Raw genomic sequence first — 22,706 nt, forward strand, 5'->3', positions numbered from 1 at the left:
TGGCAGTAAAGAGGGGATCCGCTTAACCCTACGTGGCATTACCAAGTGCTATAACCAGTGGACAAGCTGATGTTTTAACTCATAAGCTGATTATTTTGAAAGAAGCTGTCACTATGGGCCTGATTTATTAAGTGTAGCTAAGTGTATCTTCTCTAAGGTTGGAGAGGATATACTTTCATCAGTGAACCATAGTGATCCCTCAAACCTGGAATGGATCTGGTCCAGGATTGAAAACATTTGCTAACAAATAGCAAATTACTTTTAAAAATCCATTCCAGGTTTATTGAATCACCCAGGTTTACTGATAAAAGTGTATCCACTCCAGCCTTGGAGACTAATAAATCAGACTCTATGTCTCTTTAAGCCTATGTGAATTAGAATGTACTACATGTAACAACTGTTTTAAATGGAAACAGTTTTTATATTATTGTCTTTTTGGGAATTATTGGGAAGATCTTGTGTTTGTAGATGTCTCTCTGTTGGGGACAGGTGAATAACTTTGCTTGTGAAGGTAAAAATAAGGTGATTGTTTAGCATCTTATTTTAAAGAATGCCTGATGTGTATGTTGAGCAGAGCTGGCTTGTTAATAGAGGGAAGTAGTGTTGCTGAATATAATTACCCTTAAGCTGCGTACACACTTCCAATTTTTATCGTTCAAAATGAACGACGAATGATCGATTGGGCAAAAATCGTTCGTAAAAAAAGTAACCAACGACGCCGACGAACGAGGAAAGTCGTTGGAAATGAACGACCGGACCGGCGGATCGGATTGGACGACGATCGTTGACCATCGTTCGTGTGTACGATCGTTCATTGATCGTCCATGGTCTGAGCATGCGTGATGAACGAACGTTCCTGTGGTGCACGTAACTTCCTGTATCGTTCAAACGATCGCATCTATTGTGTGTACAATATCTACGAACGATCGTGTCGTTATCTGTATGTACAGGATCGGTGCTATACGATCGTTCGCAGATATCGTGCAGGATCGTTCGTCGTTCGTTTACCAACGATAATAATTGGAAGTGTGTACGTAGCTTAAGACATTAAGCTGTATATTGTTTTCTAACAACTTGTGGACAGGTGTAATTAATTTCAAACAAACAGATAAAGAATGGTGCACCAAACCACTTCTTGAAGTCAACAATTTATTATCCAACAGCAACAAATATATACAACACATTTCAGGGGCCAAGAAAAGTTTCCTTTCATCAGGGCTCAGTTGTTTGGTAATAATGTCTCCCCAACAAACATGTACAGAAATGATACTTACAAAAAGGTGCCTCTACTAAAACAGGTCCACTTTAAAAGAATAGGGAAAAGTAAACCAATATATGCAATGTCTTTGTCAGACTGCTGTCTCCTATTTATATATTTATTTTTTAACAGGACAAAAACAAGGTAATGAAGAACAGATACATTGTTCTTAGTTAATGGAAATTAAATAACATTTGTCCCAGTTTGCAAATGAATAAACCACCAGTTTTTTTCTGGCCGGAAAAGGATTGCACACTTGAGTTGTTCAACAACAAAGAAAAATAAAAAGTTTGTGTTCTGCCAAATCTCTTTCCTTGTAAGAAATGTTTCGTCAAACATTTAGATTAGTTACAAGTTAACTATCATTAACCAATGACGATTGTAGAAAATGTCTTTATTCCACATTTTGTCAGTTCACTGAGGGAGATATCTCAAAAGTAATGTTAGATTTATTTATTAAAGTATATGAAAGAAAATTTGTCCCAACAGTCCAGATTCAAACCTTAAGGAGATTCAGGGCAAAGTGTCAGTTCCACCAGTCCTTATTACCAAATTTATATTTGACCAATAGGCTCAGTAAAAACGATCCCAACATACCTAGATACCTTGGTTTTGTCATGAAAATTAGGAGCTGCATATGTGCTACCAGGTGTTGCCTAACTAAAATGTGGTGCCTCCATGTCAGCTAAAGTTAATTCATTTTTCTCCAATCTTTTGCACCTTTTAGTTTCGCCTCCACTTTCTTTGGAGTGATGAAATCATGTTATGAGTTAAGGGCATGATGCCATCACTCCCAAAGCCATAGCATCAGTAGTACTACTCTCCTGTTAAATGGGAGTGGGATTGTGGCATTAAGTGAACTTAACATGTGGTAGTGGTGAAATGTTGTCTTCATCATTGGAATGCTCAGCAAGGTTACATCCAGTTAGATTAGAGCACATGTTATAGTGTAAGTCAAAGCACAAAAAAGATGTTGTATATTCATTAAAATTTTCACCTTAAAAACATCTAAAATCATGTAACATGTTCCTTCTGGTATGGTTCCTTTCCACTTTAAAAAGATGGAGTTGAGGGAAAGTAATCACCTCACACCCCCATCTGGTAATATTTGATACAGTCACATGATACTAAGGGCCATTTCACACCTGAAGTTAGCAATCCTAACCTCTGCCATTCAAGTCCCTTTTGTCCCTGGGGTTGTTTGAAGCCCCCAGGCACACAATCAGCAATTTCCTGTGCATCCTGGAGCTGTCAATTATGTGGTTTCACACCACAGGTGTGAAGGAAACTAAGAGGAGATTTGCTCTTTATGACATTTGTATGACAAAGGAAGATACCATTATGCCAAATTAACCTCAATGAGTGGAGTAAAGATTAGAGAGTTAGTGTTGTAACTGAAAGTCTCTCCTTACTATTTATATTGCAAGGTATGCTGACGCTGGAGTAATCAATACATCTCATATATAGGGTTATCCAGATGAGGACTGAGATTTAATACCTGATATATATTGAAGCAGAACTAAACCCATGCTACTCACTTATCCTGGTTCCATTGCAGGGTGCCACCATCATCCTTTTCTTCTTCCTCCTTACAATCTTCAGCCATCTTGACTGCCCGTGCCTTGTTGACATAAGTTCACTCACTCGTTCATTCACTTCCGGCACACACAAAGGAAGCTGGAATTGCCAGGATGAGCAGCTCTATGTTTTAATAACGACCCGCCTGATTATGTATTTTTAAAAGTGGGAGTTTTAAAATGCTGCGTGCAAATTAAAGGTGTAAAAGATTGAGCACATTAAATAAGGGTAATTATGGCTAGAGAAAAACAGTAAATATTTTTTTATGTTTACGGTATATTTGGCTTTCTTAATTTTTTTTCAATTTGATGGTGGTGAACAATATTTTTTGTGGTTGTGAGTCTTTAATAATATGTCTGTTGTTCGTGATTGTGTTGTCTGTTGGGAGCAGAACAATTATTTGCTGGGGGCTGTTGGCAGTCCTGGCTTCTTACTGGTACAAATTGTTGAGCTTCCTGCCCCATAAAAAATGGTGAAAGCACTACACATCCACCCACAGTATCTTGCCAGCCAAATAAACATCCTAGTACTTAAGGAGTTTACTAAGTTGTCAAGGGTTGCATTCATATTTAATATAAAAGTAATTGCATTTTAGGAAACCATAATTGTTCAGAAAAGAATTATGCGCCCTTACAAAATGTATAACATGTAATAAGCATCCACATAAAGCTGAGGCTACCAGGAAAGAAAATGAACAAACCACAAAACCACATCCTCTTTCAGTAGGGTAACCTAGGGCAAATGGACACGTATTAAAGGAAGGAGCGGATTTCAGAGTGATTGCAGCTCACTAATATTAAATCCAGACATGAAAAAAAAAATCACCGTGGGGAAGTTATTTGACTGCATACTTTCCTGTCAGCTAATAGCTCTCTGTATCCTCAGTAACATTCTGCATTCAAAAATAGCAATAGTTTCTGTACGATGCTTACAATTTGCTATGGTTTACCTACAAAGAAAAACATTATTTTCTAGTATTTACTGCTATCTTTTAGGAGTTTTTTAATGCTTGTGCCTTGCTAGCTTAGAGACCAAAGACCCTAAATAACCTTATTGTACAGTAATTTGATTAATGTTAGAATTCAGCAGCCACTAGCATAGATCATATGCCACATGTCATATACTTCCTATGCTCTGGTCTCTCTCTAAAGCTGTCATAAGGTTGCATCGGACACCCTAAAAACTGCTTTTCTTACTCACATATGCATACCATGGATCATTCATATCCGTAGATCTTTACATAGGGAATTCATGTTGCGCCTGGTTTACCTCTTCTTAAAAGGAAACAATAAATTTTGGGGCCAGTTAGAAATGTATTTTTTGGCCAATTTATTATGGGATGAATTGTGTATGGAATGCTGTGAATCCTCAGTTATAACAACTGGCTTCTTTTCCAACATTGTTTTTAAGTAATTAAACATGTACAAAAACACTTTTTACTGCCAGGGTATGCAGCCCACCTTTAAGAGATTCACTTCTTCATCCAGACATTGCTTTAGTACAATAGGCCACCCACTGCCTATTTTTAACAATATGAAGATTCCAATTTGATGGAATTTCTTTTTATTCCCAAACATGGCTGTATCCTGTCCCATAAACCCCTGTTTCTGGACACCACCCGCCCACTCTCAGACCTCACTCCCAATGCGCAGTCCGGATTCCGTAAATTTAGTGGTCCGTGATGTTGAAAAAGTTGGGGACCACTGCTATAGATCAATGTGCAGATTTCTATTGATAGTACCAAAGGCTCATGCATTTCTTTTTTATTTGCTGGGATATCATATTTGCCTTTATTCAAAGCATGTTGACCTAGTGGCTTTGAGTATGATTGTGGACTCTTCTTATTTTTTATAGGCATTCTGAACAATTTTCCTTTTTATAAAGAGGTGAAATAAATAGGAAAATTACAGTTTTCCTTTCGATAGACACTAATTATGTGGTTATAGTAAAAAGAAACGTTAACCTAAGTAAACCCACACAAACGACTCCTATCTGTGTCCTACCTTCCTCCTCTTCTTCCTTCCTGAGACTATCAGTTGCCATCTTGATTTGCCATCACAGGATGAAATAACTTATGCACAAGCGTGTGGGAGTTTGTTCATCCCCGGCACATGCAAGTAAAGCTGGCATTGCTGGGTTTCCTGGCAACCAAAGTTTCATCAGAGACTAGAGCGATCAGACAGGTAAGACATATTGCAGAAAGAACATTCCCCGTCCCTTTCTGCAATAATACCCTGCCTGATCTATCATTTGTAAAACTCTTAAATCACATTTGAAATCTTTTCTGAAAAGAGTGTCTACAAAGTTAAGTTACTTATGGCCTTGCAAATATAATCTGGTAGTGTCAGAGGTGTTACATGTGATTTTACTTGCAGTGGCTTTCCGAAAAGAAAATATACTTCTGTTGCACGCACATCTGAGATTAGTTGTGGGTTGTTGTGGTACGCTATACAACTCGATGCATCCTATTAAGTTTTGTGTAGTCTGGTTTCAGCACAAGACTAATGTGGGAGGAGGGAATGATTCTGAAAACAGTACAAGGAAACAGAAAAAACATGCTTTTATTCTGTCTGTTTTTTATTATCTTTCAATGTTAAAAATATTTCCAGCAAGATGATGGCCCCAGAACTGACTATTGTATGAACATTTTACTCAAATTTCTTCAGGCTTTGTTTGAAGAGAGAAGGGGAAACTGGATTTTTAAAGACATATTTTTGGACTGGGCATAAATACATTTGCATTGCAAAGGGAAGTGTTTATTATCTTTTTAGAATTAATTTTTATATTTCTGGAAATTTTAGGTGCATACAATAATTATTACCTTTTCACCTATTGATTGCTGTGTACAACGGGAATTGGCCACACTTCTGGCTTGCATCAGTTTTTTCTTGTGTCCCAGCAGGATAAACATATTTTTTGTCAATTCTGCTATGTAAAAGACTAATGGTTTCATTTATAACAAAGAGCTAATTGGTCTAATTTTGTAAAGCTTTTCAAGACTAGAGAAGATTGACTATCATGGGAGAACCTGGGTAATTCAGCAAACCTGGAATGGATTTCTTAAAAATCCCTTGCTAATAGTTGGGAAATCTTTTCAATCCTGGACGACATCCTTTTTCCAGTCTTAGAGAACATCAATGAATCAGGCCCAATATCTCTATTTGCTCTCTATTATTCTGCTTTTTACTGAACATACCATGAGCCAAATCCATTTAAAAAAATCAGTCTGTGTTGCTTAAGGACTAAATGCCCACAGAGTGCTTTTTGGTAAACAGAGCTATTGGATTGGAGGAGATCTGGTCATTTGTCCAGGCTCTCCTTAGTCACTTAGCTCTGTTAGCTTCATTTGTTTTACCTATGCAGTTGCATATTCTAGATAAAGAGGGAAATCCAAGGGCAAATCCAAGAGATTGTAGACAAAGAGGGGGTGGGTAGTTTCATTACTACATGTTACTAGCTTACATTCCCCTAATGGTCCTGGGACTGTTTACTCAGTGTGCCCTGATGACCCCATCCCTGGAGTCTCTTTACCTGCGAGCCGCCTGTCAATAAATATGCAGCCCATAAAAGAGAGGCAATGTCTGTCAGTCTATAGGAGAGAGTCTATGCAACAACAAAACACCCCTACTCTGCACATGTGCACCTTCCAAACCCTTTTAGCCTTTCTGGAATATATATAATGCATTTTACACAATTTATGCACACATGCAAAGGCTACATTGTGGATCTTGCTTTGTGCATAATATCTGGAAGGGGTATAGGAAACCTTTGGTCATTTTTTTTCACAAACACCTTCAACATGCTTTTTGAATGTTAACAAACATTTAGTAGGTGTTGGTAATGTGTTTACATTGAAGTTTATAGAAATTGTTGAGGATATAAACAACCATTGGAAGCTTTATGAAGTGTTTTACATGTTTTAGTTTGTATTTCTGAACATAGCCCTGAAGTGGTTACACTTGTGAGTTTTATCTGATTTGCATGCATATTCCCTCATCTTTCTACTACATAATAAATGGGTATAGAAACCTTTTGAAAGACAGCATTACATCCTTAAAATTCTGATGTGTAAAAAATGCTGAATAACCCTGTCACAAGAAGTTAGAATGAAGTTTCCCTATATAGCCCAAGCAATTTGGAAAAAACAGTTCAGTTGGGCACTTGTTAATAATTTGAATTCATGTGGCTGTCTGTGTACTGTTTCAACTCGCTTGTCATTGCCATTGGGCTTCCGTGGATAATGAGCTTAAAAATATGATCTGCGGTCACAATAGGGAAGATATTTGTAGCATTTCCTTAGCCTGCAGCCTGTAGCACTCTCCTTGTTCTCCAGCTGGCCTCCTGGAATGTTTTTATTGATATTGTACCGTATCCTGTTCATTATGAATGTGCCACATTACAGGAAGTCTGTATTGCAAATATTTGTGATTCTGTTACAGAGCCTGGGGAGTGAAGGCAGGTGTTCATGCCCTTTTATAGCTCTCATGTCTTTGTAGACACCATATGCTACATAGTACACTTACATTTTAACTGGCCATAGACATTATGGTCAGATGTACATGCATAAGTCGGCTGTCCCACCATATCACTTCTGCTTATTTTTCATCTAAACAGAAGTACTTTAGTTGAACAAGTGTGCAAAAGGGCATAGAGAGGATTACTTTCAGACAGCTAAAAGTGCCTGTTGCTGTCTTGTGCACATTGGATCATCATTAAACTATCCAGCTGGTCCTCATGCCCTGGTTGGACTTTCATTTGTTGTTCTAATTGTTCTTAAGTAAGAAAAAAATAAAAGTCAGTTGCTTAGAATTCCTGGCCATGTGTAAAACTACCAGAGGGCCGACTACTTAGGTTCTGCCCCCTTTGCATGTGATCTATTCAGATAAAACAGTAGTATTTGACTTGGAATATAGACACTGCATCCTCTGACATCATGAAGGGTTGGCATCAATTGTTTAATATAGGTAACTGTCAGAGACTGCAAACATACTAGATAAAATAATGGTCATAGACTTTGGACGTAGTGCAGGTTTGGTTGCAGACTGGTGGTGTGCTGCAGAATACAGTGGCAGTTTGTGGACATTTAACATAAAGCTTCCAAAGATTACTGCAAGTACCCTTTTAAAGATCATACTTCCCTCCTTCTCCAAGGGCCTGGTTTATTAAAGCTCTCCAAGGCTGGAGAGCATACACTTTCATCAGTGAACCTGGGTTATCGAGTAGACCTGGAATGGATTACTTAAAATTAATTCGCTATTTGTTAGCAATTTTTTTCAATCCTGGACCAGATCCATTTCAGGTTTGCTGAATCACCCAGCTTCACAGTCTTGGAGAGCTTTAATAAATGTAAGTCCATTATCTGTGTTAGTTAAGGTGACATTTATGTTGTTTACCACCTATATTATGAACCTATGTTTGTATAGATCAACAGATGATGATGGTGCCAAAATAAGTTAAGTATAAATTAATATGAATAATGCCCCCACTGCCACTACAAATTGCTGGAGTCTAGGGGCCACACAACAAGTTTCAAAAGGCCATATGTATACTTAGGTTGTGTACCAGAGAATTAGAGCATCCCTAAACTCTGGATATTTAATCCAGTTATAAAAAGGTAATTATACAAAGCACTGGTGTACAGTACTAGTTAAATAAATTATTTTGTTTATTCCTAAATAGGCCCTATTTTGTTTGTGAAGGTGTAGAATTTTATTAAAAATAAAAGTTATCTGCATTTGTTATTTCTACCACAACTTAATAGGGACGTAATCCTTCATTTTAGAATAGTGAAGCATGTGGATTTTTCCTTTTGTTTTGTTTTTGTTGTAGACCACTTCGCTGATTGTAAGGGGAATAAATTATCATCTAGTTTTTTTAATGACAGTAAATTATTTTAGTACATTTTGACTTTTCACTTTGTTTACAGGCTTGAATGCAATGCTGAGAAAATTGGGGGAACTGAATAGCCCATCAGACAGTAAAGTGGCTGGCCTGGTAGTAATCACTCTGAATGACTTCCTGAAGGCTATGAGTGATGTCAGGCCAAGTGCAATGAGAGAGGTTGCAGTGGATGTACCAAAGGTAAGTAATATTTAGCACTCTCCTAAAGAAAACAAGTCACGATTGGATGTATGCAGAAATCACTCAAAGACATACAAACCAGAAGCAGAGAGACACCTGATAACATCTTAGGATTAAAGCTTATCTCTAAGATAGTATAATTGCTTTTTTAAAGATTTCCTTTTCCCAAACACCATTTTTGGCTGTAATGTGTTTCTATAAAATCCTATGATCTCACCTTTGTTCCGAAAGACACTTTGAAAAAGAGTATGTGCACATTTGGGGGGCTTACATAGGCCTAGAAAATTTTTTAAAAAACAAAAAAAGTTGAATAATGACTTAATAGGTATGTTTGTGTAGTACATATGTATGTTATTTAAACTTTTCCATTTTATGATCTTTGTTTTACAACAAGTTGCCATCTGTACTAACAGGTGGAAAAGTTTTTTTTCTTTCTCAGACTTTCTTCAGATTTGACAGGGGTTTATTTTATAGCTGAATAGTTGGTCCAACTCACAAGTGCATGTGTAGCAAGTTTATCATAGGGAAATGTTCATATTAATGTGTATTCACTGGACACTGCAGCCCTTTTACTGACAAAGAAAGTACTCACTGTCTTTTTGTAAAAGTTTCCTAGTTTTAAAAAAGTGGGAAAGATGAAGAAACAAAAATCAGATAACTTAAATGTGTAAACTAGTTTGGTATAAGTAACAGTTACAGCAGCACTTATGCTTTTACTTGGTCGCAAATAGCAGTGGATAATGTATCTGTTTTTGTGTGAAAGGAAACATTATTACAATTATCATTTACAAAAAGTAGCTCATTATTTATAGATTGATAACATTTGTGTACCCTTTGCTTAAAGGTTAGTTTAGGTGAGTACTTGGCAGACAACATTGTAAACAGTTTTTAGGCAATGGGAACACGCAGGTATGTATCTGCATGACAATTTAAAGATAGGATACTGGAATACCAGAATAAAAAGCAGTGAAATTAAACAAGCAGACTATGCCTTTTGTCAGTTTGTTAATGTCTGACAGAAATGCACCTAAAATATTGCATGTAATGTGCTAATTGCTGTCCATGGGGGTGCATAAAAAAGTAAACTATTATTTACATGTGTCACATTCCATATCTTAAGGCAGTAAATAAACAAAAAGGGGATTTTTTAGGCACATATCGAGAAGATATTTGTAATTCCAAAATAGTGTTAAAAACTGATAATAATAGTATAATATTGTAATAGTGTTAAAAACTGATAATAATAGTATAATATTGTAATAGTGTTAAAAACTGATAATAAAATTCCTTTACAACAAATATACAGAAGTGGGCAGCACGGTGGCTCAGGGGTTAGCACTCCGGCCTTTGCAGCACTAGGTCCCAGGTTCGATTCCCAGCTAGGACATTATCTGCATGGAGTTTGCAGGTTCTCCCCGTGTCTGCGTGGGTTTCCTCCGGGTACTCCGGTTTCCTCCCACATCCCAAAAACATGCAGTTAGGTTAATTGGCTTCTCCCTAACAATTGACCTTAGACTACATTAATCACATATGACTATGGTAGGGAAATTAGATTGTGAGCTCCTTTGAGGGACAGTTAGTGACACGACTATGGAGTTTGTACAGCGCTGCGTAATATGATGGCGCTATATAAATACTGTATAATAGTAATAATAAAAGTGAGGTACAGAATTCTCCATCTGTTTTTACAACGTAGCATGACACTCACTTGGTACCCACCACACTTCTATGCGTTTTGCATGAATATTTATTAAGTTCATAGTTTTCAACCAAAAATTGGAATTACAATTATTTTCTCCTAATACAATCCCATTTGGAGCATTTATTCTATGCATGGATTTGTATACCTAAATCACCTGGCAGAATGTTGCAATCTAGAAAGGCAGTGATATAACCACCATATGTTGACCACTGCTATCAGTCTGCAGATTTTACAAAAGGGAAAAATAATTTCCTCCTCTGGAATAAATTCTCCTTTCCTGTAAAGTTTCAGATTCCAGTAACTGGACGCCGCAAACTTAAACTGTTTGGCTTTCCAACCTGCACATCTGGAGATGCTGTTGCATGTCTAGTCATTTTTGAGCAATTAATCCATGTAGACTTTTTCTCCCGTAAACTCCTGTTCAGGAAAGACTTTTGAAGCTAGTTAAATAAGCAGGTGATCCCTATGTGTTGCCTTTTGGTAAAAGCAGGATTAAGTTTCCTTTGTGGAAGTGTGTGTGCTATTCTGTTTGACACATGAAACACCCAGTGTAAAAATACCACACGAGATCACATATGGCCTCGAAGTTTGACATTACCAGAGCTCACTGCTCATTATAGGTCCACAGTTGGTCTTGCATGGTTTAAATACCAGATACTTAGCATCAGGGGAAATCAGCCTCAGTGTAAAGTCTTTATGGTTAAGAGTTGTAAGGTTAGAAGAAGCAACATGTGGACAATTATTGCACATCTGCACAAGATTTTAAAAGTATTTTGTGATTATTTTGCTTTTGTATAATCATCCGTTTGTTGCTGTGGTCCATTGGTCTATTTGTTTGTTGCTCTGGTCCCCAAAGTTCATAATTCATATATAGATATAGTGGAACTTTTTATGTAGGAAAGTAGAGATTAGCTAAAATTGTTAATACACATATAACATTAGCATCTAACACATTAAATTTGTGGTTCTGTAGCAAATCAGTTTCCAGGAACCTATGACATTGATGCTTAACTTGTTGTATACACATCAGGGGTTACTGTGTTTCAATTAGTTTCTATTTTTTCCCTAAGTTTTAATGGCTGATATGTGTTGCTAATCATTCAGATTTTTGCTCTCTTACTTGTTGAAACTTGTATTATCTTGTATCTGCTCTTTCATGTGCTTAGGTGAGAGGTGTATGTTAATCAATCTAAAATTTTAAAAGAACTAGTCCCCAGTGTTTTTTTAAATATATTTTGCCCTTTTGAGAGCAGAAATGTTGGAGGCTAACATACATGAAGGATTTTGTAAAAGTACACTAAACATTTTGTTTAAGTAAAATCTTGCTAATCGACTCCAGTGTAGATGTGGTTGAGTCACTTTACTCCAGGTTGACCTAATGAGCCATAATGGCTAAACTCCCCATAATGCAGAAAATGATGAAAGAATCAGCAAGGCATCTCATATTGCTGTAGGGTAGGTAGTTATTCCAGATGTTTGCTAGATTTAGCCTTTTCCAGCATTCTGGACAGAGTATCTCTCAGTTTGAGCTCAAGTGGGAGACATTTCTGCCTAAAAGGAAACCTTATAACCTGACACTGGGCTAACATTTCTGCTCTGACAAGGAAACAATATAGTGAATACCAGCAGACACATAACCTTAATTAAAAGGTTTACTATTATAAAAACTGAAAGTTTTTTCCGTAAATATAATATACATTACTATGTAAGCTTTGATGGCTACGTGAATTTGTCCTCTATTCTGAGGTATACGGAAGGGAAACCACTAAGTGTGAGAATGGACAAGACAGGCTGCTAGTTTATTTATTTGCAGTAAAGTTTTACTTTAGTGTACTTTTAATCCCTGTCTTTTTCTGCTTAGCTGCTACCTATTTGATCACATTTGTGCAAAATTGTGGTTCTGAACACTAAAATACCTAATGTTCTGAAGAAGCGGGAAAAGCACTTTAATAGCCATCTCTATTTACACCTTTAGCTATAGGCATTGCAATAACATTACCTGATGTTTTATGTGATATTCAATTGTATCTTTTTTTCTTTCCTTCCAGGTATCATGGTCTGACATTGGAGGACTAGAAAATGTTAAGCTTAAACTAAAACAAGCAGTAGAGTGGCCTCTGAAACACCCTGAATCTTTTATTCATATGGGAATACAACCACCAAAAGGTGTCCTACTGTATGGTCCTCCAGGCTGCTCTAAAACCATGATTGCAAAAGCATTAGCGAATGAAAGTGGCTTGAATTTCTTGACGGTAAAGGTATGGGATAAGGTCTTTATTTTATTATTTTTTTATATTGCCAAAAAACCTGTTTTAATTAGGTATGCTAGGGGAATGGTCTGTAAGCCATATTTCTACACATGTCTGCTATTAAATGGTCACACATGCACAACAGTAAATAAGCTTAGAGGAGCAGGATGACATTTAACTCTCTACGTTTGTACTGTAGTGGGTGGGCACATCTGGTCTACAATAACATAGCACAGCTACTGTACATGTACAGTAGCAGAATGTGTATACAGGAATGCAGGGATCCTGTGCATATACTCTGCAGATCTGGTGGCATGTTTGGGTCAAGAAGAAAGTGGAAATTGACATGCATCTGTATAGTAGGTGGGGCTTTGCATGGAGGTATTGTCTTCCATTTATTTCCAGCTTCAGCATTTAAAAACCTTGTTCCTGGGTTACATTGGTTACTAGGTATTATGTTGTGCCAATAAGTTTTGTGTAAGAATTGAAATGTCCATATTTATAAACAGGCAACTTTTTAGCTGATAATGCTTTGGTTGTTTTTAATGGGAAGCAAAATAATATTAGAAATGATTTATTTATATGATGAGGATGAGAACAGTTACCAGTCATATTCATGCACGTATAAAACTTTGCCTTTAAAATAAGAAAAATTACTACATGCATGTCCAAGTTTTATTCTACAATAAATATCCCAAGCATGCTATTAAAATAATTTCGAGCTGTATCATGGGCTGTTTATAGAAATGTCACAGCATTGTAGGATTTTGAACTTCCTGTGTTTTTTTTTACTTAGACATAACTATGATTAAAAAAAAAATAGCCATATGTATGGATTAGGACATATTATATTATCACAGATTATTTGCGACAAACATTTTGTCAAATCCCTTTTTACCTAAGTCCAAAACCTTTTCTCTGACTACTGTTTTGCTTGATATTCCCATTCTGACTCCTGATGAACAAAAAGAGGCCACTTAAACATACAGTTAGGTCCATAAATATTTGGACAGAGACAACTTTTTTCAAATTTTGGTTCTGTACATTACCACAAATGATTTTAAATGAAAGAAATCAGATGCAGTTGAACTGCAGACTTTCAGCTTTAATTCAGTGAGTTGAACAAAAAGATTGCATAAAAATGTGAGGAACTAAAGCCTTTTTTTAAACACAATTACTTCATTTCTAGGGCTCAAAAGTAATTGGACTAATTAAAAAGCTGAAAATAAAATGTTCATTTCTAATACTTGGTTGAAAACCCTTTGCTGGCAATGACAGCCTGTAGTCTTGAACTCATGGACATCACCAGATGCTGGGTTTCCTCCTTTTTAATGCTCTGCCAGGCCTTTACTGCAGCGGCTTTCAGTTGCTGTTTGTTTGTGGGCCTTTCTGTCCGAAATTTAGTCTTCAACAAGTGAAATACATGCTCAATTGGGTTCAGACTGACTTGCCATTCAGGAATATTCCACTTTTTTGCTTTAATAAAACTCCTGGGTTGGTTTGGCTGTATGTTTTGAGTCATTGTCCATCTGTATTATAAAACGCCTCCCAATCAATGTGACTGCATTTAGCTGGATTTGAACAGACAGTATGTCTCTGAACACCTCAGAATTCATTTGGCTGCTTCTGTCCTGTGTCACATCATGGATAAACACTAGTGTGCCAGTGCCACTGGCATCCATGCACGCCCAAGCCATCACACTGCCTCCGCCATGTTTTACAGATCATGTGGTATGCTTTGGTCATGAGCTGTTCCACGCCTTCTCCACCTTTTTCTTGCCATCATTCTGGTAAAGGTTGATCTTGGTTTCATCTGTCCAAAGAGTGTTTTTCCAGAAATGTGCTGGCTTTTTTAGATGTTTTTGAGCAAAGTCTATCTAGCCTTTATATTCTTGAGGCTTATGAGTATTTACTTTCATGCAGTCTTCTCTTTATGGTAGACTTGGATATCGATACGCATACTTCCTGGAGAGTGTTGGTCACTTGGTTGGCTGTTGTGAAGTGGTTTCTCTTCACCATGGAAATGATTCTGCGATCATCCACCACTGTTGTCTTCCTTGGACATCGAGGTCTTTTGGCATTGCTGAATTCACCAGTGCTTTGTTTCTTTTCCATGATGTACCAAACTGTAGATTTTGCCACTCTTAATATTGTAGCAATTTCTTGGATGGGTTTTTTCTGTTTTTGCAGCTTAAGGATGGCTTGTTTCACCTGCATGGAGAGCTCATTTGACCGCATGTTGTCAAAATCTTCCACTTACAAACCCCCCCCCCCCCCCTCCAAATCAACCCAAGGCCTTTTATCTGCCTAATTGATAATGACATAAAGAAGGAATTGCCCACACCAGCCCATGAAATAGCCTTTGAGCCTTGAGCCCTAAGGCTGGAACTACACAGACAATTTTAAAAAGGCATATAAATGTTCCTACCACGTTTATATGCGTTTTTATGCACTTTTCAAGCCTTTTAAAGCTTGACAGCTCAAGCATCATCAGGATTTCCCTTTCCTCAGCCAATCAGGGAGCAGAGCAATTAGCGGACCTCTGCTCCCCTGATTACTCCTGCAGCCCTAGAGGAGCTGTGACATGTTCTGTATCCAAGAACACATACTACAGTTCTGCTAGGGCTGCAGGAGTAATCAGGGAAGAGTTGTTACACAAACACACATACATTTAATAAAATAATTTACCATTAAAGCCTGGTCCTATTTTTTACACATATTGTAACCCTTTAGGGTGATGGAGATCTGGATCTCATTTTTAAAGGGGGCTTCCAGATTCCAAAGTCCTGCTAAAAACGCTTATAAAGGCCCCCATGGTTTTCAATGTAAGCTTTCATAAAAAGCTTGAAATTGCTTGAAAAAGCCTCCATTAAATTCAATGTGAGCTTTTTCAAGCGTTTTCCGGCGATTACCCTGCATTTTAATTTTTTTTTAAAGCTCGTAAATGTACCTCAATGAAATGTCCTGGTGTAGATTAGCCCATTGGAATGCATGGGGATTTCAAACATGGGCTTTAAAAGCCTCAGGTTAAACGCTGGGGAAACAGTCCGTGTAGACTAAGCCTAACGCTGAAAGTCTGCAGTTCAACTGCATCTGAGTTGTTTAATTTAAATCTCATTGTGGTAATATACAGAACCAAAATTAGAAAAAAGTTGTCTCTGTCCAAATATTTATGGACCTAACTGTATATTGGTCTCTTCTGGATATTCGCTTATATTGGACAGCAGTTTAAATTGTGTAAAAAAATATAATATTTTTTATTTCCAACCCAAGGGTAAGGCAGTGCATTTATTATTATACATTTATACGTGAAGAACTATTAAACCTTGTGGAAATTTTTGAATTTTTTAAACATTTTTGAACTGGCAAATATTAGATTTTCATTTAGTATGTGTCTATTAATGCAGTTAATATACTTGAACAAATATCACATAAAATTTACATTTTTGGCTTTATGGTTTAAAGGTTTAAAGGCTTTAAGGTTCTCCATAACTAGAGAAGAAATACTATCATGGGTAAACTTTAAATCCTTGGCCAAATACATTCCGGGTTTGCTGGGTCACCCTGGTTCTCCCATGAAACTCTATCTTCGCCAATCTCTGAGAAATTTAATAAATTAGGCCCTGTGTATTTATTCTCATAAACTTTATGCATGGTACTCTACATTTACAATTGTAAACTCCTGAAATTAAAATAGGGTGTTCCAGATTGGATTTCAGTGGTTAGAGCCTCCTTAGATATTATGTGGATCCTGTCTCAGGTATAAGGGGTCTGGAATGTCCTTGCTATTGTTGTGTGTCATCATGCCAAGATCCAAAGAACACTCTAGTGACCATGTCATATAGTCAACCTCGGTGCACTTAGTTATGACCCGACTTTGTGATGGCTGTATTAGAAGCACCATTTAGTCTCCCTAAACTTTTTTTTTTTTTTTTTATAGTAAACTTTGTTACTATCTTCTTCTGTCACTGCCAGACAACACAAAACATTTTCTTTATTGCATTTGTGCATGCACATCAGTAAAGCAGGAAGTACAACCCTGTAGTACCATTACTCACTGAACTTCTTTTATACTCTACTATGTGTGAATATTACACTATGACAGCAAATATAAATTTCAGGAAGGTGATTTTTCGCCCTACACCACTGACTCATTAGCCCTGATTTATTAAAGTTCTCCAAGAATACACTTTCATCTGTGAAGCTGAGTAATCCAGCAAACCTGGAATGGATTTCCTAAAGGTCATTAGCCATTTGTTAGCAAATGTTTGCAATCCTGGATCAGATCCATTACAGGTTTGCTGGATCACCCAGCTTCACTGATGAAAGTGCATTCTTTCTAGCCTTGGAGAACTTTAATAAATCAGGCCCATTCACTCTAGCAACACACCGACGGGACGGACTTCATTTCCTTGTTTATTACCCCCAGCAAAAGCAAACATATGAAGCTAAAACTAAATGATTGAACAGACAGAAAAAATCTGAAAGGGGATGGCAAGGACATCACAGATGAGGAATAGTCTCAATGACCCTATAGTCTATCAGACAGGCGAGGTGGGCTCAATATACTTTTCTGTAGCTTTTAATGCTTGTTGTGAGAAAGGAGTGTGTAGGAAAATAGAAATAATCACTTTCAGCACAGGGTAGGACGATCTACAGGTGTGCAGTAAGGAAAGGTTAAACTGGACTTCAGCTTTAAAAGCACAGTTCTGAAGCAACAGAGAAATACAAATGTATGCAAAGATACGTTGTAACTTTTTTCTTCACTTTATTTCATGCATCTGCATATATTTTTGATCTGCATATGAATAAACCAATAGAAATGCCAGATAAAACAATCTGACAAGTAAAACATAAATAAATAAACAAATTGTTTTTCATTATTCCCTCTCTATTTTCCCTTAATTTACCATTTACTAATTCTTTAATATTTCTTGCTATTTTGCAATGACAAAGACGATCTCCAAGTTGTTAACACACAAGGATAGCCTTCATTGTTCACACAGTTTTACCTTCTGAAGTAAAAACATGTGTTTTGTTTTGCAGTTTATGTTTGAACTGTGTATTTTGTTTTCATCTTGATGTTTAGTTGTGCGTTTCCTGTGGTAATTGTTAGCTTTAATTTTATACAAGTTAAAAGTTGTTCTGGCATTACATCAAAGTACTCTAGTTATCAGTGTCCACATCTGGTCCTGCAATGACATCTCTGCAGGTATCCTCCTACAATGGCCAGGTTAGTAATTATTGTAGCATTTCATTGTATTGCACCTGGAAGTTTCTAAACAAACTTACCCACTTGTTACATAGTATTTTCCCTTCATAGTAATAACCATAAAGACTTGAATTGCAGTGTTCCATTCTACAAAACTGTTTAGGATATTTTGGGAAATGCAGGTTATTGATTTGCAAGATTGATAAAATCATGCCCAATGAGTGTGTTTCTTCAGTGGTCATTATGTACACAGTGTGTTACAACATATGAGTGGTTACATTTCAATGAATCAAGGCTATGTGCCTGCACTGCAATGTACTGTAACACCTGTGCATTTCCATGAGTTTTATTCTTGAAAAAAGGTCAGGTACAGTTGTACACTAATTCGAGGTGTTGATATCCCTTGTAAAAAGTGTGGGTTGCCTTCATGTAAAACACAAATGTAAACCTGGCCTTAGATTTCTGGATTTCAGGTCTGAGTAAGTCATTAAGGATTTCTCAACACAGTTGTAGTTGCAGTAGCAGTCTTTTTTTAGAACTGCCCCATCATGTTTGAAAGTCACTGTATGGCAGGACCTTAGTCTGTTCTCTGAGCACTACTCAATGCGATTTTTCCTGCAATTATGAGCCCTTTTTAATCCATGGGTATTCAGTAATGCACATTTATGTGACATATCACTTCATGTATTTTTACTGCATGTGCTTTTGACATGCAATTTTGCGTGTTTGTAAATTTTAAACATGCATTTTGGTACTATATAATACAAACAGGAAGAAGATTACAGGATAAAAAAGTGTAGAATGGGTGTTTTATTGTGCATTTATCTTCAGTTTCAATTAATCTGTTTAACAAGTAGTTATGCACAAAACATATATATATATAACAAATATCTTATTTTTTTATAGTGCAGTGAACTAAAGATTTGTTCAAGAAATGAACTTTAGGTTACTAAAACAAACTAAAGCATTTTAGACAGACCAGTATCCCAGATCTATTTGAAAAATGGTAAATTTTAATATTTATATACTAGCATAATGTTACACAAGGATATACAGAGCAATGTCTGAAGTTTCCATATTGCGTTGCAGTGCATTTTGTCAACACACTGTTGCACACATTTCTATCCGCTCTCATATAGTGTGAAGGAAGCCTTAGGCTCCAAATGTGTCAATTATCTATTCATTAGATTTTAAGTTTATGTCTGGTTACACACTGTTTCTCAGTATGAGTGTTCAACTTATATAATAGATGCCAGCTTGTGTATTCTCTCTAGAAAAAGTCTACTTCTGCCCATCTATCATCCTTCAATCATCCATCCCACAAGACTTGTATAATTCTTTTGCCATTTTAGATTTATCATAGACCTAAGGTAAAAATAGCCTAACCTGGCTGGCAATCTCATGTCTGGGACAGACTAATCCTACTATGATCCAGATTTAAGGTCGAATTAGGTGTATTGCTAGCACAATAAAATCACTAGACTTAGTGTCCGGTTTGAAGTCTGTGTCAAATTCGACCAAAACATTGGTCATTCAGCCCAAAGGGAAGAAAACCGAACATCACTGATGCTCTGAGATCAGATTTAGCACCAAGGTAAATGATGGGTATGTTGTGCCTGTCATTGTCTGTTTGAAGAAGCAGGGATAACGTAGCACTCATAAAGGCTCTTTCATGAACATGTGCACTGTAGCCCTGACAATATAATTTTCCATAGGGTGTTGTCAATGTGACTATACGAAACTGGAACATATAGAGCTCTCATGGAGCTGTTTTTGCTTGTCAAGCTGAAGCAGATATATATTGTGTCATTTTCAGGTACAGTGTACAGTTCAGCCAATGCAGTTGGCAGACTATTACAGGCTTTTATTGGCCATCTGCTGGATTTGATTAACTGTACACTATATCTGTCATTAACTTTATCGGCATTCTAATTGGCTACATAATCACCCTGAGTACTGGAGTCAATTTGGGTAAACTGAACAAGGCAAGTTCAACCAATACTAATAATCACTTAATAGTTTGCTCCTCTCTGTTCATGGATATTTCTTGATGTAAGTTTTATTGCCTATACTTGTTGTCTTTGTTTCAGAAGTACATAGTAGACATTCATGTTCATTTACTGGGCTTGATTTATTAAAGTTCTCCAAGGATGGAGAGGATACACTTTCATCAGTGAAGCTAAGCGATCCAGCAAATCTGGAATGGATCTAGTCCAGGATTGAAAACATTTGCTAACAAATGGCAAATTACTTTGAGGAAATCCATTCCAGGTTTTCTGGATCATCCAGCTTTCCTGATGAAAGTGTATCTTCTCCAGCCTTGGTGAGCTTTCATAAATCAGGCCCACCATTGTTAATGTTCTATTCTAAACTGTTACAAAATTGGAGCAATGCTTGAAAACCCGAACAGGCTATATCTGAAGCCAAAAAGAAGAGTTATGGCAATAGCTTTCTCCAGGATTATAGCTGGTTGTACAGAGTGTTCTTAGTGACCTTGTGGAACATTTTGGGAGGCGCTGTCCAAAGAATACTTACATTTCCTTTGAGGTTTAAAAATGTCTTTTAAAATAGATGTGTATTATACAAGATAGCCATCAAAGCTATTCCAAATGGACCCAGATTTTACATTTTGAACTGGGAGTTGATAAAGATAATAAGTAAAAACATTGAATAGCGGAAAAGATAAGAAGCAGACTTCAACCTCATGCCAGATATACAGAGCAGCTGCACAAATATTGTCTAACTATAAAACCTTGTTTTGACATTTTTTGTAAACTCTTGATGTATGAGACATTGATAAAAAGACCAAATTATTTGCAAGAACTAGAAGAAGAGAAACGGATTAGTTTGATGTTGACTTTGGAGTTGTTCTGACACCTTTCCTTAATTTAAACAATTTGTAAAGCCAATATGGGGATTCAGTTTTATGTCCTAAATATTGCTATGGTTGACTTGATAGTATGTTAACAGATATAACAATTTTTTTTCAGCCATATGACTTTCTATGGCAGCAGCTAAAAATGCAGCTAAAAAATAAAAAAGTGGGACCTTCCAGGAAAAAAAATGTATGAATAAAATAAATTCTACAGTATGCAACTTCATTACTAATTGCATAACTTTTAAATATTTTTAGGGGCCAGAGCTAATGAACAAATATGTTGGTGAATCTGAAAGAGCAGTTCGGGAGGTAAGTTTAAATATTGCTTGCAGTTGATTGTTTGGGTATGTTGAATACAATATTTTATCTACCAGCTTTGCTGGTAATTAACTAATAGTTGACATGAAACGTTTGGACTGCTTGGTGTGAAGTGGGATAACCCCACACTATATCTGAATATTAATTAGATGTCTTGTGACGGTAGTATACATTTTATAGTTTTCTTTAAATCCCCAATCAAGTCTGATGGGCTGGTCCTTCAATTTTCCCTGAGTTAGAGAACTTTGTAATGTCTTTTATAGGCCTATTTTTCTGTACAGAGCGTTAGAGGAGTATACTACAAGCACTGTTTTGCTCTATTGAATATCTAAAATTATTCATTTCTAAATCATATGTACACTCAGCTCTGCAAATTATTAAATACAGTAAAATATTGAGAAATGTCCTGAGCTTCCCTTTATTGTTTCTCTTATGACCTTTTAAAATATGTGTTTTTAATATGCTTAGTATAAATAAATGGCTTTTATTGCTCTTTTATGTGCAAAAATAAAATACTGCTGGGCTATTGTCATTAAAAATGAATCCAGAATAATTCAGTTCATACTTGTTATTGTTTTTGCTAAAATCTGAGAACATTTTTTTTGAACATATTACTGCAAGACATTGGAACATTTTTGTTAATAATTTAAAATGATTCATGCTTTGCGAGGATAATAGCTTATTCTTTAAAAGGAAAGTATGAAGCTTGTTAAATCATTTTTAAAGCTCAAACATTATCATTTTTTTGAATTAAATTTGGATAGAAGAGGGGAAGGTTTTTTTTTACTATCTGGTTCTGCTTAAGGAAATTTACCCTCACTTCCTGTCATGTAGACTAAATAGGAAAGGAAAGCATATCTTTCCAAAGATCATGTTTAACCAAGGGGAACATCATGGGAACATGTCCTCTCTTTTAGAATATTTCTCCTGTATACCTTTTCTGGTGGCTACTTAAAATGTTGTATTTATTCCTATTATCACTGCCAATGACACTGGTAATTAGGACATTTATAGAGAATGAATCCTCCTAAGAGAAAACCAAAATCTGAAAATAAAGTTTGACCTTGTTATAGTTTGACAGCAAGGTGTTATGTACTGTAAATCATTTTCAGAGATTAAAGCAAATCCTTTACTCATTTTACTCATTGTCAATTTAAATCTGAATTCCTGGCAAACAGCTAAATACACTTTTTTCAAATATACATATGGAAGCTGCCTTGGCTTCCAGATGATTTTTATTTTTGTTTATGTAGTCACATGACATACATAGTTCTGACACAAAGCATTGGAAGCATGTAGATATCTGCTAAAATAACCTTACTGCCATCCACTGTAATTGGACTGGTAATTAGCAGAATGAGCCTGCATAAAAAGTAAGTAATAGTGGCACCACTCTAATTGTAAATGTCCAGGATAAATGTTTTATTGAA

At 36.4% G+C, this 22,706-nt stretch overlaps 1 protein-coding gene across 2 annotated transcripts in view; it reads left to right on the forward strand.

Moving 5' to 3' along the window:
- AFG2A (AFG2 AAA ATPase homolog A) overlaps positions 1–22,706 on the forward strand; it is a 210,471-nt gene that overhangs the window by 22,400 nt on the left and 165,365 nt on the right. For both annotated transcript variants that reach the window (XM_072405798.1, XM_072405799.1), the window contains exons 10-12: positions 8,763–8,917; positions 12,668–12,877; positions 21,214–21,267. In XM_072405798.1, coding sequence (XP_072261899.1) covers positions 8,763–8,917; positions 12,668–12,877; positions 21,214–21,267 — 419 coding nt within the window. The remainder of the gene's footprint in view (positions 1–8,762; positions 8,918–12,667; positions 12,878–21,213; positions 21,268–22,706) is intronic.

The sequence above is a fragment of the Pyxicephalus adspersus genome, chromosome 3 (genome assembly GCF_032062135.1).
Source record: "Pyxicephalus adspersus chromosome 3, UCB_Pads_2.0, whole genome shotgun sequence".
NCBI lineage: Eukaryota > Metazoa > Chordata > Amphibia > Anura > Pyxicephalidae > Pyxicephalus > Pyxicephalus adspersus.